We start from the raw sequence: 20,657 nt of genomic DNA on the forward strand, positions 1-20,657 counted from the left end.
ACAGAGAGACGCTTCTAAGCACAAAACCTCACCGCAACCATGAACCAATTCCAAATCCTTGCAGGAGCTCGGGTATTTTCAGCAAGCGGGAGGTGTGAAGGCTAAACTGCGGTGAAACTAAACCCGGCCGCGTGACACACGCACAGTTACTAAACCCTACTACGAAAAAGACAAGCGAGTGCAAGATTACATGCGCTGAAGTGTTTAAAGACACTCAGACAAATCTGCTCTTGAGCTTTAAGTAACGCCCTTTTCTCCTTCACTCCCACATGTAGAAAACGGCGAGAGAAAGAACAAACCATAAACAAACAAACATGATCGACTGAAATCGCTGAAACATCCTTGGCTAACAGGCAAATCCTTAAATCGGTTCCAGCAATTGATCAGTGCATCATTTGGAGTGAAACCAGCCATGAATTTATATGGACAAAAACAACAGCAACAAAAAACCAAATAGTTTTTGGCTATTTGGACACGTCATTTAAATGATGAGAAAACAAAAAACAACAACGTTTACGCCTAATTTACTCCTCGTCAATTATGCATATTTGCCTCTAACGCCCTGCACTTTGATTGTCACGCCGAGTAGGCACTCACACACACACAAATGAGAAGTAAGGCATGCAATGCGTGCACGTGTCAATCAGCCAAATCCACTAGATCAGGCGGTGCGTGCCTCTGTATTCGTGTGTAGTTACAATCCATTTAAAAGACTCACGCCTTCTTAGGTACACAATTAAACAAACAGTGGTTAATTAATGGTTTTAAATGGCAATGTGACTATGACTATTAGCTCTTAAAATGCGTGACATGAAAGAAATGGGTGATATACTGCACATACCTAGAAAGCTTAAGAGTGTACACAAGATTAACAGGAGGCACAGAAAGATATACAGAGAAAGAAAGATGGGGCAGGACCCTCCGGCGAAATCTGCAATACACTAACAGGGCTTGACCTGAAAACAACAAAGCTAATGATATTTTAACTCAAAATATACACAGCAGCAGTCCAATGCAGTCCCCTGCCCCCCACCACCACCAAGAAGAGGCCAGTCACGAGCAGAATCGACGCATTGTTCTGAGTGTGCGATGCCGACTGAAGCGCAGGGAAGCGGCGAGTCACGAGAGGCATGCGAGCAAGTGGAGTGGATAAAGCTCACCGATGACCGATCTACTCTACTGTGCAATATCGGGCTTCAGCACTGCTGGCAAACACACAGCGGCGGCACGGAGGGCTGTTGTGGGTTTTGAGTGAGTGAGAGCGTCGTGCCAATCAAAGCAGCCCTGGCGTGCTCATTCAAGAAGACTCACAGAAGGAGGCGAGAGATAATTTCATCATCCCTGTTCAATCAGCTTTAAGAACATGTGAATATATGTCGAGTGTTGCTTTTTTGGGTGTTTTTTATAAGGAGAAGAAGAAGAAACACATCATTAACTTATGACATCAGTGTTTATTTACCCATCAGTGGTAAAAATAGTCAAACAAAAGTAGTGGACGGGGTTGAAAGATTACCCTGTGCCATCGGGATGTTTAAAAAAAAAAAGGCTGTAGGAATCTGCATGAGACCCAAGCAGAGCAGGAATTCTTTGCCACCGGCATCCTGCGATCCCATCTGACAATATTTATCCACACAAACAGCCGAAAATGTCTAAACACCAGATGCATGAATATTACCTAAATCTGGACAGACATTAGGAACTGTTTAAGCATCTCCTAAACAGACAGACGACTTTGTTTATACAGGGGAAGATGTTTCTTTTCTTTCTACTCTCTGTGAGGGAAGCATGCAGTCACGCATGAGAGGAAGATGGATTTTTTTTTTTTTCAAATTGCATATGCTTCACATGGCAACTGGGAGCCAGAGAGAGGGGTGGAGTGGTTTGCGTGTCTGGCCCGCCGCCAGTTGACAGCTCAGCTGGATATCGTTGAACACGCCGACCCCCCCTGCCTCGCAGCGTGTCACTTTGGGATTGTTTCCGCAATAGAAAGTTTATTCAACCTCTCTCTCTCTCTCTAAAGGCTCCAGACCGGCCATCCGTTCAGCTATTTCATCACGGGGACAGACGGGTTATTTTTCTGACAGGGCCAGGGCTGGTGAGCAATTCCTAATGAATGCGTTTGATACGGGGAAGGAATTTTCTGACCGTTTTTTTTAAGCGTCAATTAATACTGCTGTCCAAACAAATGAAGGCCACCACTTCTTAGATGCAGCGTCTGGACACAGGGGGTCACCGTTTGTGTACACACAAACACAGCAGAGGTGACCCCTCTGCGCCCGTGACCTGACGTGATGTAGTACAAGTGCACAAGGGCAGCTTGTAATATTGCAGACTGGGTTTTGAGCTATGTTGCATGATGAGACTACAGAGGCTAATGCCAGAAAAAAAAACAATACGTCAGAGACGCTGTAAAAGAAGGAAAATATCGACCAAGGAGATAAGGGAATGAGTGCGTGTGCATGAATGAGAGGGAGGTAAGGGAGTGGAGCCAAAAGTGTCTGTGGAGTTTTCCCTTGATTATTGTGGCATGGCAAAGTTTACACAAGAGTTATTGTTGAGCCCTGACCTCCTGAAGAAGTTGGTTATGCCTGCTTAGCCTGTGAACACAGCAAAGCCCCCGGTGTGTCACATGCTTACTGGAATGCCAAGCCTGCCTACCTTTACAGCAGATTACTGTGATTGACTCTGATGGCCCTCTCTCCTACCACTAATTGCCCCTCTCTATATACCCCTCCCCTCTCCACAAGCCTGGGTCAGAAAGAAGCCCCCCATACCCCCTGGCAACAATTTCTTAACACACAGTACAGACACTGAAAAATATAAATTACTCTAAATAAAACATACAGGACCCCGGCGGCTTACCTGGTCTCTCTTTGCCCGTTCCTTTGCTTTCAGCCAGTTTCTGGATTAAGCTCTCAACTGATGTGTTCTCGATGTTCCTCACAAATTCATGGTGGACCTGGAAAGGTTCAAAAAGAAATCAGATTTACCCATGATCTTAAAATTTATAGTCTTCTTTAAATGAGGTTGTGGTGATTTTTAACTGATGTAGTGCTTAGAGCGAGTTGGTCAACTAATGGTAGAGTTTGTTTGTTACTTGTATAAAAGAGGTCATTTGGGACCACTTGCCAGGTAACATTTCTCTTAAAGTGTGATAAGAAGATGATGTGCATATTTAAGTGCTGCCTGCAAAGCCAGATTATATTTTCCTCTAAAATCTGGCCTGTTTTTTCACTGTGCAGTAGCTATACAGCTCAGTTACAATGTACTTAAAAGTTGAAAAAAAAAGGTCTTTACCCTCTGCAAGCAAATACCTACACAAATGAAAAAAACCTCAGTATCACAAGCCAAGCATTGATCTTTAGTGTAGCTACAGCGCTGTTAGAACCCCCCCTCAACTCAGTGATTCACGTTATTACCTCCATGCAAAATGAGGGGGGTGTGAGCAGTTTGCTTTGTCTGTTTGTTTGTGGGCACAATTATTCAAAAAGTTTTGACCCGGGGCTTGGCCCAAGTCAGAAGTGACTTTTGGAGCCCATCAGAATGCAGGAATCCAGAAAGCATTTGTTGCTTTTCAAATCATAACTTTGCAGACAAATATATTTAATAGAGAAAAAAAAATGGGAGAGACAAGTAAATATCACAGAGGGGACATCCTTTTGGATCCAGAGGCTCAACTGATGCATGCCATGAAGGTTAATTTACTGCCTTGGCAGACGTATGCAATTTTGGACTCCTCTTGTTAAACATTTTCTCTGCATAACTGAATCAATTAAACAAGGAGAAACTGCTCTGTTTGATAGGTCATTTATAATGAGGCACATTAAACTTAATGACTGCTTTTAATGTCAATATGTTTGATTATAACATGACAGAAACCAGTGTCATTCGCTTAATAATCTTTATGAGCACATATCTGACACAAGTAACAAAATTTGTGAGACTGGAGATTTTCTGGGTTTCAGCAGTAGTCTGTTTGTGGTCCGACTTCTACTGACAAGTACTGTATGAACACACCAAGAAGCCTCGACTGAAAGCCCCAAAATACTGACCGTTGCCCCCCCCAGATGATAGGAATGGTTAGCAATAGGTTAGTGCTGCCACTTGCTTTATGATATACAGGAACGGAGAGCTTCCTGCTGTTCCTCAGTAATATGAGCTGTGTTGCCTTTGGTCAGCATTTAAAACCATTTGTTTTGTTTATTTTGCATGCGGAGAAATACTGTACTTTACTGGCATTCTCTTGTGTCAGGTTGCATCATTGTTGCTGGCACTGAGATACCCTTTGGGTAGTGTGAGAGGAAGGATAGTGTTTGCTTGTTTGTTTTGGATGTGCGTATGTGCTTGTGTGTTTAGTGAGGGGGAAGTGAAACTGACTGACTGAGCCATCTCAACAAAACCATTTAGATTTGCGTGATACTGTAAGCGCAGAGTGACTCCACTATCGAAAACACGCATACGCACACATATGTGTTTGCCCCCCGGGCCCCTGTGGCGAGGTGGAGTGCATTAGCCTTCTGTGCCCTGGCAGGAGAGGATGTTGGTGGGGGTCGGGTTGAGGAGGTGGGGGCAGGGAGGTTGCAGTGGTGAGGAAGTGTGCTCAGTACAGTACACGCAATCTGTCAGGTGCTGCTGCCATGATGGAGGCTACTAATGTCATCAACCCTCACTCCCCCTATCTCTATCTCTCTCCCCCTCTCTCTCTCTCGCTCTCACACACAGACAAACAACAAAACTCCCAGAGAGTCTTTCGCCCACATGCTCGAAACATGTATCTGCCTTAAAGGTATCCTCGCTCGCACACAAACGCTCACTTACCAAAACAAACACAGCACGCACACAGACAGACGCAACTACCCTTATGTGAGTTCAAAGCTCTCTGAACAGCAAACCACACTCAAATATGGACCAAACATACCTTTCAAATCTCCCATGCCTACCCAGCTTGTCTGAAGAAACTTGTATGTCTAATATTATCACTGCGGTTTTTGTGTGTTTGTGTGTGCTAGCCTCTTTGCTGGCATGATACAATAGTAGTGCCGGTAAAGAAAATGGTCCCTTCACCAGGCTTGTACCATCTGCGTCCAATGATGAACAGGTGGCAACTGTTTTTTTCTTCTTCTTCTTCTTTTCTTTTTTTATGTAGGACAGGTAAAAAAAGAAGAAGTAAAAAACAAAAAGCTCAAACAATAAAAATTGTATTTTAAAGAAAATGGCAACAACACTAACAACTGTAGTAAGTATGTTAAACACAGACACACGGAGTGTTGTGGAAAAAGTATTTGCCTGATTTTGTTGTTTTGTTTTGTTTTTAGCTCAAACAAATGGTAAATGGTAAATGGCCTGCATTTGTATAGCGCTTTTACTTAGTCCCTAAGGACCCCAAAGCGCTTTACACTACATTCACACACACATTCACACACTGGTGATGGCAAGCTACATTGTAGCCACAGCTGCCCTGGGGTGCATTGACAGAGGTGAGACTGCCGGACACTGGCGCCACCGGGCCCTCTGACCAAACAAATTTCAATATTAGTCAAAGATAACCAGGGTAAACACAAAATGCAGTATTTGAATGATGATTTCAGTTATTAAGGGGAAAAAAATCTATTCAAACCTACCTGTCCCTATGTGAAAATTAGCCCCTGTGAACCCTTGTTTCACCCTAGGCAGCAGGAACTTGAATAATATGTTTGCAATACCTGGCAATGAGTCTTTCATACTGCTGTGGAATTTTAGCTCACTCTTCTTTGCAGAATTGTTTTAATTCAGCCACATTGGGAAGGTTTAAGTGTGAATGGCCTGTTTAAGGTCATGCCAAAAAATCTGAACTGGATTTGAGTCAAAGACCTTGATTAGGCCACTTTTTGAACCATTCAAAAAGTGGACTTGAGGTGGACTTGCTGCTGTCTTTTTTAAGTGCTCTTGAGCTTCAGGACACAAACTGATGGGTGGAAATACTCCTTCATGACTTCCTGGCAGAGAGCAGAATTCATGGTTCCATAAAGGGCAAGCCTAACCCCTAACCCTTATGGAAAACCATCAAAGTCCCGAAGCAGCAAAGCAGCCCCAGAACATCCCAGACCATCGCACTACCACCACCATGCTTGACTGCTGGTATGATGTACTTTTTATGAAATGCTGTGTTAGCTTTAGACCAGATCTAACGGGACTTGAACCTTCCAAAAAGTTCAGCTGTTGTCTCGTCAGGCTACAGAATATTTTCCCAAAAGTCTTGGGGATCGTCAAGATGTTTTTTGGCAAATATGAGGCCTTTGTGTTCTTTTGGTCAGCAGTGTCAAATTGAACTCTCCCATGGATGCCATTTTTGCCCATTATCTTTCCTATTGTTAAATCATGAACTCTGACCCTAACTGAGACAAGTGAAGCCAGCAGTTATTTAGATATGGTTCTCGGCTCTTTTGTGACCTCCTCGTTGAGTCGCTGATGTGCCCTTGGAGTAATTTCGGTAGAACAGGCACTCCTCGGAAGGTTCACCGCTATTGCTTTGTAAGGCTTTCCCAGCTGACAGTGTTTCTCGGCTGTTTCTTTTGATAGTGGCATAATGAGTTGCTCTCTGTGAGCTTTTATCTTACTTCACGCTTTGTCAGACAGGTTCTAGTTAAGTCATTTCTTGACCCTAGAGGTTTAGTGAAGTTGAACTCAGCTTTTTTTTTTTTTTTTTAAAACATGTGGTTACGGTAATTACAGTTATTTCATGATTTAACAGTTGGGTCAATTACTTTTGCACACATGTATATTTAGATAACCTTTTCCATTTAATAACTAAATTAATATTTTGTATTTACTCAGGTTATCTTAGACCAATAATAAAATTAGTTTGGTGATCTTAAACATTTAATTCTAAAAAATGTGCAAAAACAAAAAAACCTGAGAAGCAGTAGTTTTTACGTCATATGTACATATGTTGAATAGTTTTACACACTCTTCTTCTACTAGCAGAAGCCTTGTAGATATTTGTGAGCATGTATGTGGGATTGTATACCTGGTGATGACTTTAACAGGCCCCTGATGGCAGTATGACTGGTGGTGTACTAACATAAACAACTGATCAAATCCTTTATGAAAGATTTATAAACACCTGTTTATATTCATTATTGTACATTATTATTATTGTACTTTATTGAGCCCCGTGGGGAAATTGCTCTCTGCATTTAACCCATTCACTCAGTGAAGCAGTGGGCAGCCATTGGGCGCCCGGGGAGCAGTGTGTAGGGACAGTACCTTGCTCAGGGGTACCTCAGGGTAGCTGTTAAGGGGAATCGAACCCCCGACCTTCCGATCATGGGGCAACCACTCTACCTACTGAGCTATCCCTGCCCTCATAAGCAGGTGTCTGGCTAACCGATGAACTGATAAACATAAAGGTTGCCTCATGGTAGGGGTTAGATTAGTGGAGGTGCTATGCTGCGGTTCTGCCCATCACCTCTGTATCTACATCGTGATGAACCCTAAAGAGGAAACAGTTTCTAACGTTTGACTTTAGTTTTGTGGTTTTCACAAATGTTTGAGTCTTGGTTCAATGCTACACCCCCTTTAGAATACATTTTTAGAACTTCTAACTAAGAAACACTTGTTTAAAATCAGAGAGTTCACATCTCGCAGATTTTTGTCATCATTTAAATGAAAATGTGAAACAGTTCTTTAGCTGCTGACTTTCAACCACAAATATAATTTTTTTCACTGTCATTAGTAATATTATTGCCTTTTAAGAAAAAATGCTCCAAATAACCGAAATGCTTTTATGTGGGAAAACATTTCGGTTTGTAACTTTTAAAAAAATATGTGCGTAATGCGTAAACATTTTTTTTTCAAGTTGTCCTGGGGCTACAATGACACGTCAATAAAATGACATCCAACGACAGAAAATAAGGGCACTAAAACAACTTTTATTAACAACTGTTATTCCCAGCCGTGTACACTGAAGAGGATTTCTTTTTTAGACTGTCCACAGCTAGACTCTGATTCTCTTGGTGGAGTTGCGTCGCCCTCTACAGATCTTAAGGGAACTACAGCAGCAGCGTTAGCACAAAGCAGCTACAGATTAATGAAACAGAGCAGCAGATTGTAGTTAGGTATTCTGTGTGGCACTGCTAAGTATGAGTGCTAAATAACTAAATGAAAAGCAATCTCTGGTTCACGCTGAATACTGATTGATGTAGTTCTGAATGATGTTTGAAAGCCTTCACAATTGTGCTTGATGCCAAACCCAAACACACTGCTCCAGAGAGGAAAAAGAGGCCCGTGCAGCACTTTTTACTACCATACACAGTATTTGGCAAAGTCTCTGCCCTTGTGGAGGTGCTTTCGATAGACTGAGAGGGAGTTTTGATCTGAGAGGGAGTTTTGATCAGTTTCTAATTGCTTGGCATAAAAGGATGAATGGACCATTTCCTGCTCCTCGGTTAAATTATTAGCGAGATCAAAGACGACACTAATTGATATGACGCACAGTGAACCCAGTGAGCACAGCCTCAGGTCAGCGAGACACCTACTCCACCCACAGGAATGTCTGTGCGTGTGTGTGTACATACTCACCTCTCCTATCTGAATGTGTGTTTCATCCACATACAACGAGTACGACTGAATGATCTCCTTCATGTGGAGAATGTGGTTTTCTTCGATGTCTTGGAATTTCTGTAAGACAGGGTTATAATATTAATGGCACAGCGATGTCACTTTAAGAAGGCTTCACCTGGTTAAGAATTAGTATTTGGGGGGGTAACTATGTATATACAAATATGTGGTCAGCATACATTAAAGGAAATAGGTTTGTGCTACGTCATTTAACAAAAATCTGTGGACATTTAGTTCTTTCTAACCAGCTGTTGAACCAAAATATATATATATATATTTTTGTCTCTTACAGGAAGCAATCTGTCTCTATGCAGCAAAAAAAAAGGAAAAACGAATAAAAAAGCTTCAAACTTGAAAACAAATTAATTGCATGCCAAAAAATCTTTATAAAAAAAACGTACAAGTCAAAGGCCAAATGTGAGACTTTGCTTCTGTATTTGGTTCCTGTGACTTTCTTTTGGTGTGTGTGTGTGTATGTCTGGGTGGTCTCTGGCTCAGGAGCACATATAGCTCCTCCCACCAAGACTCAATTCTGGACGTGACATATAGTGATGAGGATTCATTTCAAGTATGGTGTGGACCACAAACTTAAATGCTGGTACTTACTTCCATTTGTGTGTGACTCGGGGCTTTGAGGGTAAACCGAGGAGAATGAGTATAAATAATCATAAACTGGAAAATCGCAGGGGGACCGGGGGGATTGAGCCTTTCTGACCACGAAAACACCGGATAAAGAGCATCCGGCCTCTGCATCTACACTTCAGAGACTTGCATGCAAAATAAAACTGCGCTTTTGTCTTCTGCCATGATGACAGCTCGCACAGGCTCACACACAGACAGTCAAAGGGAACACACATGTCGGCGACACGGTGATCTCAGAGAGCACATGTGTTCAGTGTTTATAATACACGTCTACATGTGTTGCGCTGGAGATGAGCCGTAGACTGTAATTCGGGGGAAGCGGCAATGCTGCCTTCTATAGGGGAAAACAAAACCACTGGGCTAACTGGAACCAGCTCTGGTGGCAGCGCTGCTGCGGTTCAGGAGGACACTGAGACCAAATTCTGTTGATCTGATTTTAATTTGGAGTTTATCTAATCAGCGCTTCAGATGGATTCAATTACACAATGATTCCGTTAAGGGGGAAAAAACACAATCTGGAGATGATACAGGGCTCAAAGCGTGGAACAGACACACACATGTGCGCACACACACAGAACTAACAGATTTACCAACAAAAGTGCTGCATACCACAGAGATAGACAACAAACAGAGTTTGTGAGCATGCATTTGATTAAAGCACATGCACAAAGAAGGAGGGAGAACCAGCTAATAAATACCTGTGCAGTTTCTGTCATCTTCTGTTCAAACTCAGACTTAGCTGTGGCATATTTCTCCACGTATGATTTGTAGGTCTCTGTGGCTTTTTTGGCTTTCACTCCAGCCTGCAGAGCATAAACAAACAGATAAATGACTATCAAGTGTTTGTATATTGGAGACAATGACTGTCAGTCTTTCAGGCTCCTCTGACAAAATGGCAAGAAAACCGATCTCCACTTAACATCTGAAGCCTTTGGGGTTGAACTTTCAGTATAGACTCCTCTATTAAAGCACTTCATCATGCCTTATTACCAGACCATGATTATGTGGGAGTGTGTACGTGCGAGTGTGGCCTCCCACCTTGTCTACATCTCTCTGGGTGGCCCCCTCCTTGCGGAGGCGTTCCTGCTCCACAATTTTGGCATTATAGTTCTCCTTGGACTTCTGCAGAGCCTGGAAGATGCTCTGGATGTTCTGGACGGCCTCAAGGGTAGACGCCACCTCTTCTTTTGTCTGAAAACACACATGTCGTATAGGGTAAGCCTAATAACAACACGCCTTGTTTAAGATGCGAGTTTGAATGTGTCTGAATGTGTCTGTGCAAACTGGCTGCATGTGCCTTTGGCACAGTATAGCAACTAGCAATTAATAAACTCAAAGCATCTGATCCATTCTTAAAGCCTTTCGTCATTCTCATGGATATAAAAAGAGGTCTTTAATGGAGGGTAAATGCTTATGAACACTAAAACCACATAAAAAACCTTGCTTGATCATCTGTTTTACTAATTAGCATCATCCCTAAACCCTCTCATGTACTCATTATGACACCATTATGTTGTAATGCGCACATCACTGGATAAAAAAGAAAAAATGTTAAGTATTTTATCATATTATGTTATGAACACATTTATCTAAATACAGTCTTATATTGTTTTAGCAAGAGAGCCAAGAAACATAAACAGCTGAGAGGAGCAGGGAGTTGTGGGGAAGTGATCAAGAGAAACTGTGACCGCCTTTTTGTCATGCTCTAAGCACAAACACAACTCCCCTAATGCCGAGCTCCTATTTTACATTGTGCTCCGTGGCTTCATGCATCAAATATGAGTTCATCCTGCGTCTCAACAAAACGAGGTGGCAGAGTGAGGTGTAAAGAAATGCCTCGCAGAACGACACCACGAGCACATCACTGTGGTTTTGTCAAGATGGAATCCGCCAAAACTATATCCCCTCTCTTGTACATGGCTTACTTTCAGCTTCTTTGACTCTGAGGACAATCACTAGAGTGTGAAACAATTTGTAATGGTGGAAGGTTAGAATGGGTTTAAATTTAAATAGTTCATTTTGTTCAGTGAAGACGAGTTTGTGTCAAAAGTGGAGCAGAAAACCACTGTAATCTAACTGAAAGAAAAACAGCATTGGTGCAATCAAACCTCAATTAGTATTTACAGGAATGTAAGTATCAAAAATGCATGGTTCAAAATGTTCTCTTACTGGGCATTCATGCGGTGTCAGAGTAATAGGAAAATACGCTTAGAACAACTTGGAAAGTTTGAGAATATTTTGATGCAAGAGTTGGCTGAATGTGACACAAAAACACAGAAAAAATGCCACATAAAAGTAATCATTGGGTTGATGCTAAGAAACTTTAGCTAACAGTTCACTGTAACTGCTTAATGTGTGTCACTTTCAGCTATCTTTAGTTAATGAATTAGTTAATATCACATCAGGTTCCAGTCTCTGTTTGCTGTCTGTACAGAGGTGTGTAGATTAATCAGAAAGTGAAAAGTTGTTATTATTATAAGGAATTCTGACAACAATGGATCTGAAGCAATACTGGAAACAACTATAAAGGTTTTCTACAAGTGATCTGAGGAAGAAAAACACTTTTTTTGGACTTGTCATTTTTAATGTTCAACTTTAAAAGCACGCAAATAGAAAATCAGAAGACAGACTTCATCATATTGCACTGTATCAGTATTTTGTGTTCACAGTTTCTCCAACACCAAATGTCCTTACCTTTTTGTGTGCTTTGGACTGCTCTTCCACATATTTCTGAACCTCTTTTATAAGTTCCTGTAGTTTCCTCACAAGTTCCATGTGACAACTGGCCAGCTTCTCTGTTGAACCTTTAAACACGTCCCACATCGGAGCAAATGTCCTGTGATAAAGAAAAGAATATTTACATAATTAAATTCATATGAATTCATTCAAGCATCTTCTTTAGAAAGTCATATGCATCGCGCTTATTATATTTAACCAAAAAATTTTAAAAGTAAACTAATTGAAAAGAAATTGTAAAACTAAATAAAATAAAATAATCTAGAAAATATCCTACATATAGTTTTGAGAATGGATCATTTGGTAACATTTATTTTTACAAACTACCTGATGAGGCTTTGATGGACATGTTTATTGAGGCTTTGTCTAGAAGAATGTGAGTCAGCTGCTTTTAAAAAGCTGATTGATTTTTTTGCTGAATTTCCTAAATCCTGGCTCTGGCATTTGCCATAAATACAATAATAATTAAAACAGAATAAAACTAACACTGAAATGAATAAAAACAAAACATTTTTAAACAATAAAAACTAAACTGAAACTAACAAAGCTACTTTGCAAACGAACTGAAACTAAACTCATTAAAAAACAAAAATTAAAAACGAAATCTAACTAGAAAACACAAAACAATGATAATAACTCTGGTACTAACTAGAGATGGACCAATCCGATATTACGTATCGGAATCGGTCCGATACTGACCTAAATTACTGGATCGGATATCGGAGGGAAATAAAAAATGTAATCCGATCCATTAAATATCAAAAAAGCACCTCAAAAAACTTGTGACGTGACATAACTCGGCTCATAACCGTAGTCGGAGCAGTGTGCTCACGTGATAGAGCGGCTGTGTGTATTTGTAGCCTCCAATCCGGCATTTCATCTCAGAGGAAGTGATCCCAGGGAGAAGTAAAGCAAATGTGTAAGTTCATTTTGAATGTTTGCAAAGCATTCCTGCGTTAAGCTTAACAACTGATATATGGAGCGACTGACTCTTCTCTCTCCCTCCCTCTCCTGTTTCTACTTCAATCATGAAACTGATCAATGATCAGCTGATCGGCTTTTCTGTCGCGAGTCCGTCTCTCTTTTGTTTATCGCCAACTTCGCGCCAGAAAGAGGAAACCAGCGGCTGAACAACAGCAGCACGTTTAAGCTTGATAAGCTGTTGTTAGAATTTATTTAATATAACTTTCTACACCAGGATCCTTTTCTATGCAGCTGACGGCTGGTAACTGTGCAGGGGCGGATCTAGCAAAGTTTAGCCAGGGGGGCCGATAGGGCATTAACAGGGAAAAGGGGGCACAAAGACATACGTTTCTTTCTTATTCTCATTTAAAATGTCTAGCTTTTAATAAATAATTATCTGAATCTTACACCCAAAGTTTTAATCTGATGTAAAATGTATAGAAGTCCATTACTGTACAGGGAGTGCAGAATTATTAGGCAAGTTGTATTTTTGAGGAATAATTTTATTATTGAACAACAACCATGTTCTCAATGAACCCAAAAAACTCATTAATATCAAAGCTGAATGTTTTTGGAAGTAGTTTTTAGTTTGTTTTTAGTTTTAGCTATTTTAGGGGGATATCTGTGTGTGCAGGTGACTATTACTGTGCATAATTATTAGGCAACTTAACAAAAAACAAATATATACCCATTTCAATTATTTATTTTTACCAGTGAAACCAATATAACATCTCCACTTTCACAAATATACATTTCTGACATTCAAAAACAAAACAAAAACAAATCAGCGACCAATATAGCCACCTTTCTTTGCAAGGACACTCAAAAGCCTGCCATCCATGGATTCTGTCAGTGTTTTGATCTGTTCACCATCAACATTGCGTGCAGCAGCAACCACAGCCTCCCAGACACTGTTCAGAGAGGTGTACTGTTTTCCCTCCTTGTAAATTTCACATTTGATGATGGACCACAGGTTCTCAATGGGGTTCAGATCAGGTGAACAAGGTGGCCATGTCATTAGTTTTTCTTCTTTTATACCCTTTCTTGCCAGCCACGCTGTGGAGTACTTGGACGCGTGTGATGGAGCATTGTCCTGCATGAAAATCATGTTTTTCTTGAAGGATGCAGACTTCTTCCTGTACCACTGCTTGAAGAAGGTGTCTTCCAGAAACTGGCAGTAGGACTGGGAGTTGAGCTTGACTCCATCCTCAACCCGAAAAGGCCCCACAAGCTCATCTTTGATGATACCAGCCCAAACCAGTACTCCACCTCCACCTTGCTGAGTCGGACTGGAGCTCTCTGCCCTTTACCAATCCAGCCACGGGCCCATCCATCTGGCCCATCAAGACTCACTCTCATTTCATCAGTCCATAAAACCTTAGAAAAATCTGTCTTGAGATATTTCTTGGCCCAGTCTTGACGTTTCAGCTTGTGTGTCTTGTTCAGTGGTGGTCGTCTTTCAGCCTTTCTTACCTTGGCCATGTCTCTGAGTATTACACACCTTGTGCTTTTGGGCACTCCAGTGATGTTGCAGCTCTGAAATATGGCCAAACTGGTGGCAAGTGGCATCTTGGCAGCTGCACGCTTGACTTTCCTCAGTTCATGGGCAGTTATTTGGCGCCTTGGTTTTTCCACACGCTTCTTGCGACCCTGTTGACTATTTTGAATAAAACGCTTGATTGTTCGATGATCACGCTTCAGAAGCTTTGCAATTTTGAGACTGCTGCATCCCTCTGCAAGATATCTCACTATTTTTGACTTTTCTGAGCCTGTCAAGTCCTTCTTTTGACCCATTTTGCCAAAGGAAAGGACGTTGCCTAATAATTATGCACACCTGATATAGGGTGTTGATGTCATTAGACCACACCCCTTCTCATTACAGAGATGCACATCACCTAATATGCTTAATTGGTAGTAGGCTTTCGAGCCTATACAGCTTGGAGTAAGACAACATGCATGAAGAGGATGATGTGGACAAAATACTCATTTGCCTAATAATTCTGCACTCCCTGTATATAGTAACTATTAAGTCTAATATACCCTAGTAAGCTATACTACTTTTTCCTTTGGGAAGGTACCATCTGTGCAGTCTGCAATTCTGTTGAAGAAAGATGTTGAATCTATTTAATTATTCTTGAAAAATAATTTATTTCTGCGCATTTTTTTTCACACTGCATCAAATTAAAGTTGATTACGTCGATTAAGCATCACGAGGTGGAGGGTGGGTGGTTCCCTATTTTTTATTTTTATTTATTTTTTTGCTGGGAGTTTTAGAACCCTGTTGGTTAGGTTGCTTACTCTTTAAAATACCAGAATAGGGAGGATGGAGTAGGTTTAAGTTTATTAGATTGATCAGTGTTGCTGAACTATGAAATATTTTGGGTGCAGTGTATTTTTTGCATACAGGTATAACAGAATAGCTTTAGTGTTTGTTGTTGTTTGTTTTTTTAACTTGAGTATGAACTTATACAAAAAGCAGCAAGATATTTAAAAAAAACAGTTTTATTGATTAAAAAACACACTATATCGGATTCATTTCGGTATCGGCAGATATCCAGATTTATGATATCGGTATCGGACATAAAAAAGTGGTATGTGCCATCTCTAGTACTAACCCAAGCTGAGAAAAGTTGCCAGCTGACTTGGCAAGTTTGGTCATTGACCTGGCATAGGCCTCCTCAATAGTACTCCTAGAAGAGAGCAAGAACAAGAAATTAAACACAACACCACAATATATAAGCATGACTTTAAATAAACTGTTCAAATAACCATGAGTTTATACTGTTATGTCAACAATGTCAAAATAACAATTATTCTTCTCAAAACTAGAGGATAGTGTTGTAGAGTATGATAAAGTTTTTCCAATTCACTTGCAACTAGGCTGCAGCTCAAACGGGACACGTCGCTAAGAATCTGCACATCCAGGCCAGAAACACCCACTTAGAACTCGCAGCATAAATGTTTGACCACATGCACCGTGTGTGGGCAAATAAATGTGGTTTGGCCTGGGATTTGGTCATAAACCTCATGCGGAAGATGACAGAGTATGAAAGCTAGTGTTTGAACTGCATGCTTCTCTCAATTTCCCTTTTTATTCCTGTATTCTGTAACAAAGTGACAGTAGTGGGGAGAAAAAACTGCAGCGGTGTTGTAGTGAAAGCGTGAATTTTGCATTTGTGTCTCCCGAACGAGGTCAGCCAGGGGGAAACAGGTCAAATGTGCACATAGGCAAATGCACACACCCAGCCTAGGCACACGCGCACACACATAATCACGCACAGGATATTGTGACACTGTCTGCAGCACGGTGGAGATGCCTGCACTTCTTCTTCTGCATCTTTCGATAGCCTGGGTTGGGAATTCGTTTTTTAAACTTTATCATGTCATAAATGCTCCCAAGCATAACTACAGCCCTTACATTAACCCTAAGGAAGTTCGTGTTGTACTTCTGAATATTTAAATTCTGTGCTTACACATTGTGGACGCATACAAGTTTGACAACCATTACTATTACTGGACAGCTCCTCCACCAGATTAGACCTCAGAATACCTTTTAACTTCTTATTCAACGACATACAACGTCAACGTCAATGGATTTTTAAAAGTGACTGTTGGTTGCTTTTAAGTCCTTCAAATGAAACTGTAGAGCATAAATTGTTAAAACAATGTGTCATACATTTGTGAATAAGTCTACAGTGTTTGACGCTTATTGTGTGACACACATGACAGGGAAGTGAATTTAAATTTAAAGACACTTTCTTTTCCATATTTGATATCCATTCTCTCATGGTGAATAACTATAAGCTTAATAATTGATCATTTTTACGTTAACAAGGGTGCTTTTTGTTTCTCGCTTTACTTCCTCTTCTGCTGAAAATGAGAAACGGACTCCACGCCGCCTCTTTCTCCTTTCCCTCGTTCAGTTTTTTAAGCTCAAACAAACGTGAAAATAGGCACCATATTCAAGCACTGGGACCTAACAGCTGCTAGTAATGGACTGGTAGTATTTTTGAAAGCCAAAGTGTGGCTCACTCTCATTACTCCACGTGAAGTTTAATTAGCAGACACTGTTGTGTGTGTGTGGTGTGTGTGTGTCCCTTTAAGATTTCATTAACTGACAGACACACAGTGCACATAGCTGCTTTCCCCAGCAGAGGAAGCCATAGTGCAGATTTTGAAACACTCTGTGAAATGTAAAAGACCAAGCTGACTATGAAGCTGGCACAAAGCAGCATAACCACACAGTAAGTAAAACACTAACTGACCTTCTGTCTCCTCCATGAATAATGCATTGATTAATTTTAGTGTACTAAAGAATAGCACAGCTGCAGAGTAGGAGGAGTGTTAATATTTAAGCAAAGTCAAAAATCTGAAAGATTATTTATTATGTTTATTACAGGTCTTTGTTGTAAATGAGACATTGAGTCTCAATGGGACTAGCTGTATAAATAAAGGTTAAATAAATAAAAACATCAAAGTGTGACTGGATGCTTTAAAAAGTGCAGGTGAGCGTCACAATTGTTGGAACAGCTTGTGGCAAGAAATATGAAGGTGGTGGTTTTCCTATCAGTAAACCTGCCACCAAAGAAATAAGAATAATAAAAAGATGTGGAATTATTGGAAAAATAAACATGTTAAATGACTGGGCTAAGTGAATAATTACTTAATTGTTGTTGAATATGACTGGTAGCATGATTGTTTTAGAGATATTTGGAAATGTTTCTACTGTGAAACCTTTTGATTAAAATAATCATGAAGTGGGAATCTGACCACGACGGCGCAAATTCTATTTTTATCCTTCAATAAAGTAATCTGATCAACTCAAAGCGAGTTGAGTGCATTCCTCAACAACAGGAGGAGCAGACAGTGGAATCCACAGCTGAATTCCAGAGCCAGCTCTTCCGTCATGTGGCAGGTTACAGACTCACACCTCTTCCCACAAAGAACTGAGTCATCGTGGAGGTGGTAAAGGATGTGTAAGTTTACAGCAATATGGGCAAATGAAACAGTTGGCAAGAATTAAATCATTTTCAAATGATAGTCATATAGATGGCTTTTTGTGAGGTTTCACCTTCACTGGTTTATTTTTCTTATTTGCTTTCGCCCACCAAAAAACTCACTGAACTTAATCACTCAATCGATTATGACATATGAAGACCTAATAGATATTTCTGTATGATTAGTCGAAGCCCTTTAACACCCCAGTGTGGTTCAAGGTTACAGTGTGTAAAAAACTTGCAAATTCAACGTGGATATTCATGGAAGTGTCAGCAAAGAATCTGGGTGTTATTATACGCACAGTATGAGGAACTGGACGTGCAGGTTATAGCCTTAGAAAGACTTTTAAATACCAAAAAACCACATGGACAGGAAAGACATGTATTGAAGAGCTAGACAGAGTGCAACCAGTTAATTAGTAATGTGTTCAATGTGTTAGATTAACCATATTGTGCCCTTGATGCGTACCAGAACACTGTGTCTTACCTTTCTCTGATGAAGTCTGTCAGCTCCTTAGTGGAAATTTGGCCATGCTTCATGTTATGGTAGAGCACATCAAAGCCATTATTTTTTTCCCCCTGTTTGGCAGACAGAAACAAAAAAAAAACGTGGAAGTTGATGCTCAGTCACTGCAAAAACCATTAAGTGTAGCAACACAAAGTCTGTTATTGATTACACATTACCGTTAAGGCTTTTTCTAGCAGCAGCGTTCTCATTTTTTGCATAGCTTCTATCTGCATCTGCAGTAAACTCTGGTCGACCATATTCATCTTGGCCATGTTTAAGAGAAACAACACTTAGAAATTAGCAAATCAACAGAAGACTGGTCGAAGGCTAAAACCTACAATGAAAGACACACCTGAACAGCTTTCTGCGCTGCTGTAACCATGCCACTGGGCAACAGTGTCCAGTTGCACTTTAAAAATGCAAAGACATTCTAAATAATTCATCTAGATGAAAAACAGCAGTTTTGTTTTAACCAGAATTATTGTCTTCTAGGGGTAGCGGAACAATCGATAACCCATAACGTTGTGATATTTTGTATCAATACAGGAACACACCAAATATCTACATTTTACTGAATAAAATTTAATCTTATGAACAAGAGGGCCCCTCTCATACAACACCATCCTGAGACAACATTAGTCAGCAAACTTACATTAAATTAGCTCAAACGAAGAACCGTCCAACACTGGACACACTTAGCTTGACAAAGCTACCTCATAACTGGCTCAGTTACACGAGTAAGAATAGGATGGTTGTCCAAAACTTGAGGGTGTTGCACACTCATTACCACTTCTGATTGCTAAATGATTGCAAAGGTTGCTTAATAAGAGGCAACCTTTCGCAGTCTGACTTAGACTGGATGCAATCACTCTCAAAGAGATTGCCAAATGTCTGCAAATAATTGTTATCTACTTTATAAATGTAGTCAAGATTGCCAACATGTTGCCATTGGTCTGAATAAGTCTTTGTCAATGAGCACAACTTGACTCAAGTGGCTGCCAGCTGGTTGTGTTCTGGTTACATTCCTACAGAACAGGAAGGTTGCTGAGTGCAACCTTAATAGTAGATTTTCTGTCTATGCAGACAGCAACAAATATCTTTTTTTAACTATTTATCACAGCTAAATGCTGTATTATCAAAAACCAATTGCATTTAATTACCAAATTGACTCATTTAATTGACATTGAAATGATATAAGACTTCATCAGGGTTCATCTAATGCCAACAGGAGGTTTTATTGACAATCTCATTTTGCAACAAAAAAATAACTAAAGTGAGATAACTTTAACTTATTGTATAAAACAGATACTGACAGAGTTTAACTTTGAAGACATAACACACATCACAACACATCTTGAATAATTTGCAGTTGAGGAAAAATCACAACATATGTTCACAATATTGGATCGCCAGGTGTCTGTTTATTCCTACCTCTATTTTCTGTATAATTCCTAAACCACTAAAATTACAGATAACAACTGTCAACACACATCACACCGCATGTGTACGGGCGGTTATACTTATAGAACATTTTGCAGGAATAGAAAAGTTCAGTCTTTGATCAAATGTAAACTATGTTCGCATTGCCACTTCTATTGCAGACTTATGGAATTAAAATATGCCCGGAAAAAAGGTTCTGTAAAACATTAGGATGTCACAGAGAAGATGAACCTAACTTACTGTGTCTAATTCTCCCAAAAGCATAAAAAGTAAACAAATAAATAAGAATTCACGACATAAAAATGTTTAGTGAGGTCACACTACAATTCTTTATCTTCATGAGTCTTAAGTTTTTGTTGTCTGAAATAACTCGTCTAAAAGGGCATCCACACAGGAAGTGATGCGCTCATTGCATATTATTTTGCGGCTCATGGCTGGTCACTAGCTGACCTTCCAGGCTCCGACTGTCTGGACAACCTCCACCCTATCAAATGTCAATTGTCTGGGACTTGCGTCAATTGCTCACACTAAAGTTGAATAAAGTTTAAACATGGGACTTGTCCTAGCTATTAATTTCACTAACTTTTGGTCACACCTTCAGTGTCTCTGAAATTACTGTTTGTACTGTTTCCACTTTAGTGTACAAATACAAATGCCTTCTGAAATAGGATCAGGAAAACATGCATTAAAATACCACCTTATACAGTGTGAAGCACATGAGAAAGCTGCATTTTGTAGCTTACTGGCTGCAAATCTTACATGGATTTGTTCAC

General features: G+C 40.3%; 1 protein-coding gene across 4 annotated transcripts in view; it reads right to left on the minus strand.

Moving 5' to 3' along the window:
* The window catches only part of fcho2 (FCH and mu domain containing endocytic adaptor 2), a 52,142-nt gene that overhangs the window by 21,580 nt on the left and 9,905 nt on the right, over nt 1-20,657 (minus strand). For 2 of the 4 annotated variants that reach the window (XM_085280125.1, XM_085280123.1), the window contains exons 1-8: nt 18,621-18,731; nt 18,424-18,515; nt 15,555-15,629; nt 11,935-12,076; nt 10,279-10,431; nt 9,939-10,043; nt 8,560-8,658; nt 2,863-2,959 (exon numbers count right to left, since the gene is read on the minus strand). In XM_085280125.1, coding sequence (XP_085136251.1) covers nt 2,863-2,959; nt 8,560-8,658; nt 9,939-10,043; nt 10,279-10,431; nt 11,935-12,076; nt 15,555-15,629; nt 18,424-18,515; nt 18,621-18,716 — 859 coding nt within the window. In that variant the 5' untranslated portion in view covers nt 18,717-18,731. Of the gene's footprint in view, nt 1-2,862; nt 2,960-8,559; nt 8,659-9,938; nt 10,044-10,278; nt 10,432-11,934; nt 12,077-15,554; nt 15,630-18,423; nt 18,516-18,620; nt 18,732-20,657 lie in introns of those variants that run through there. The other 2 variants (XM_085280126.1, XM_085280124.1) reach the window with 1 other exon arrangement.

This window comes from Mchenga conophoros, linkage group LG7 (assembly GCF_057382185.1).
Source record: "Mchenga conophoros isolate Kocher_MC1m ecotype Shallow Benthic linkage group LG7, M_conophoros_male_GT1.1, whole genome shotgun sequence".
NCBI lineage: Eukaryota > Metazoa > Chordata > Actinopteri > Cichliformes > Cichlidae > Mchenga > Mchenga conophoros.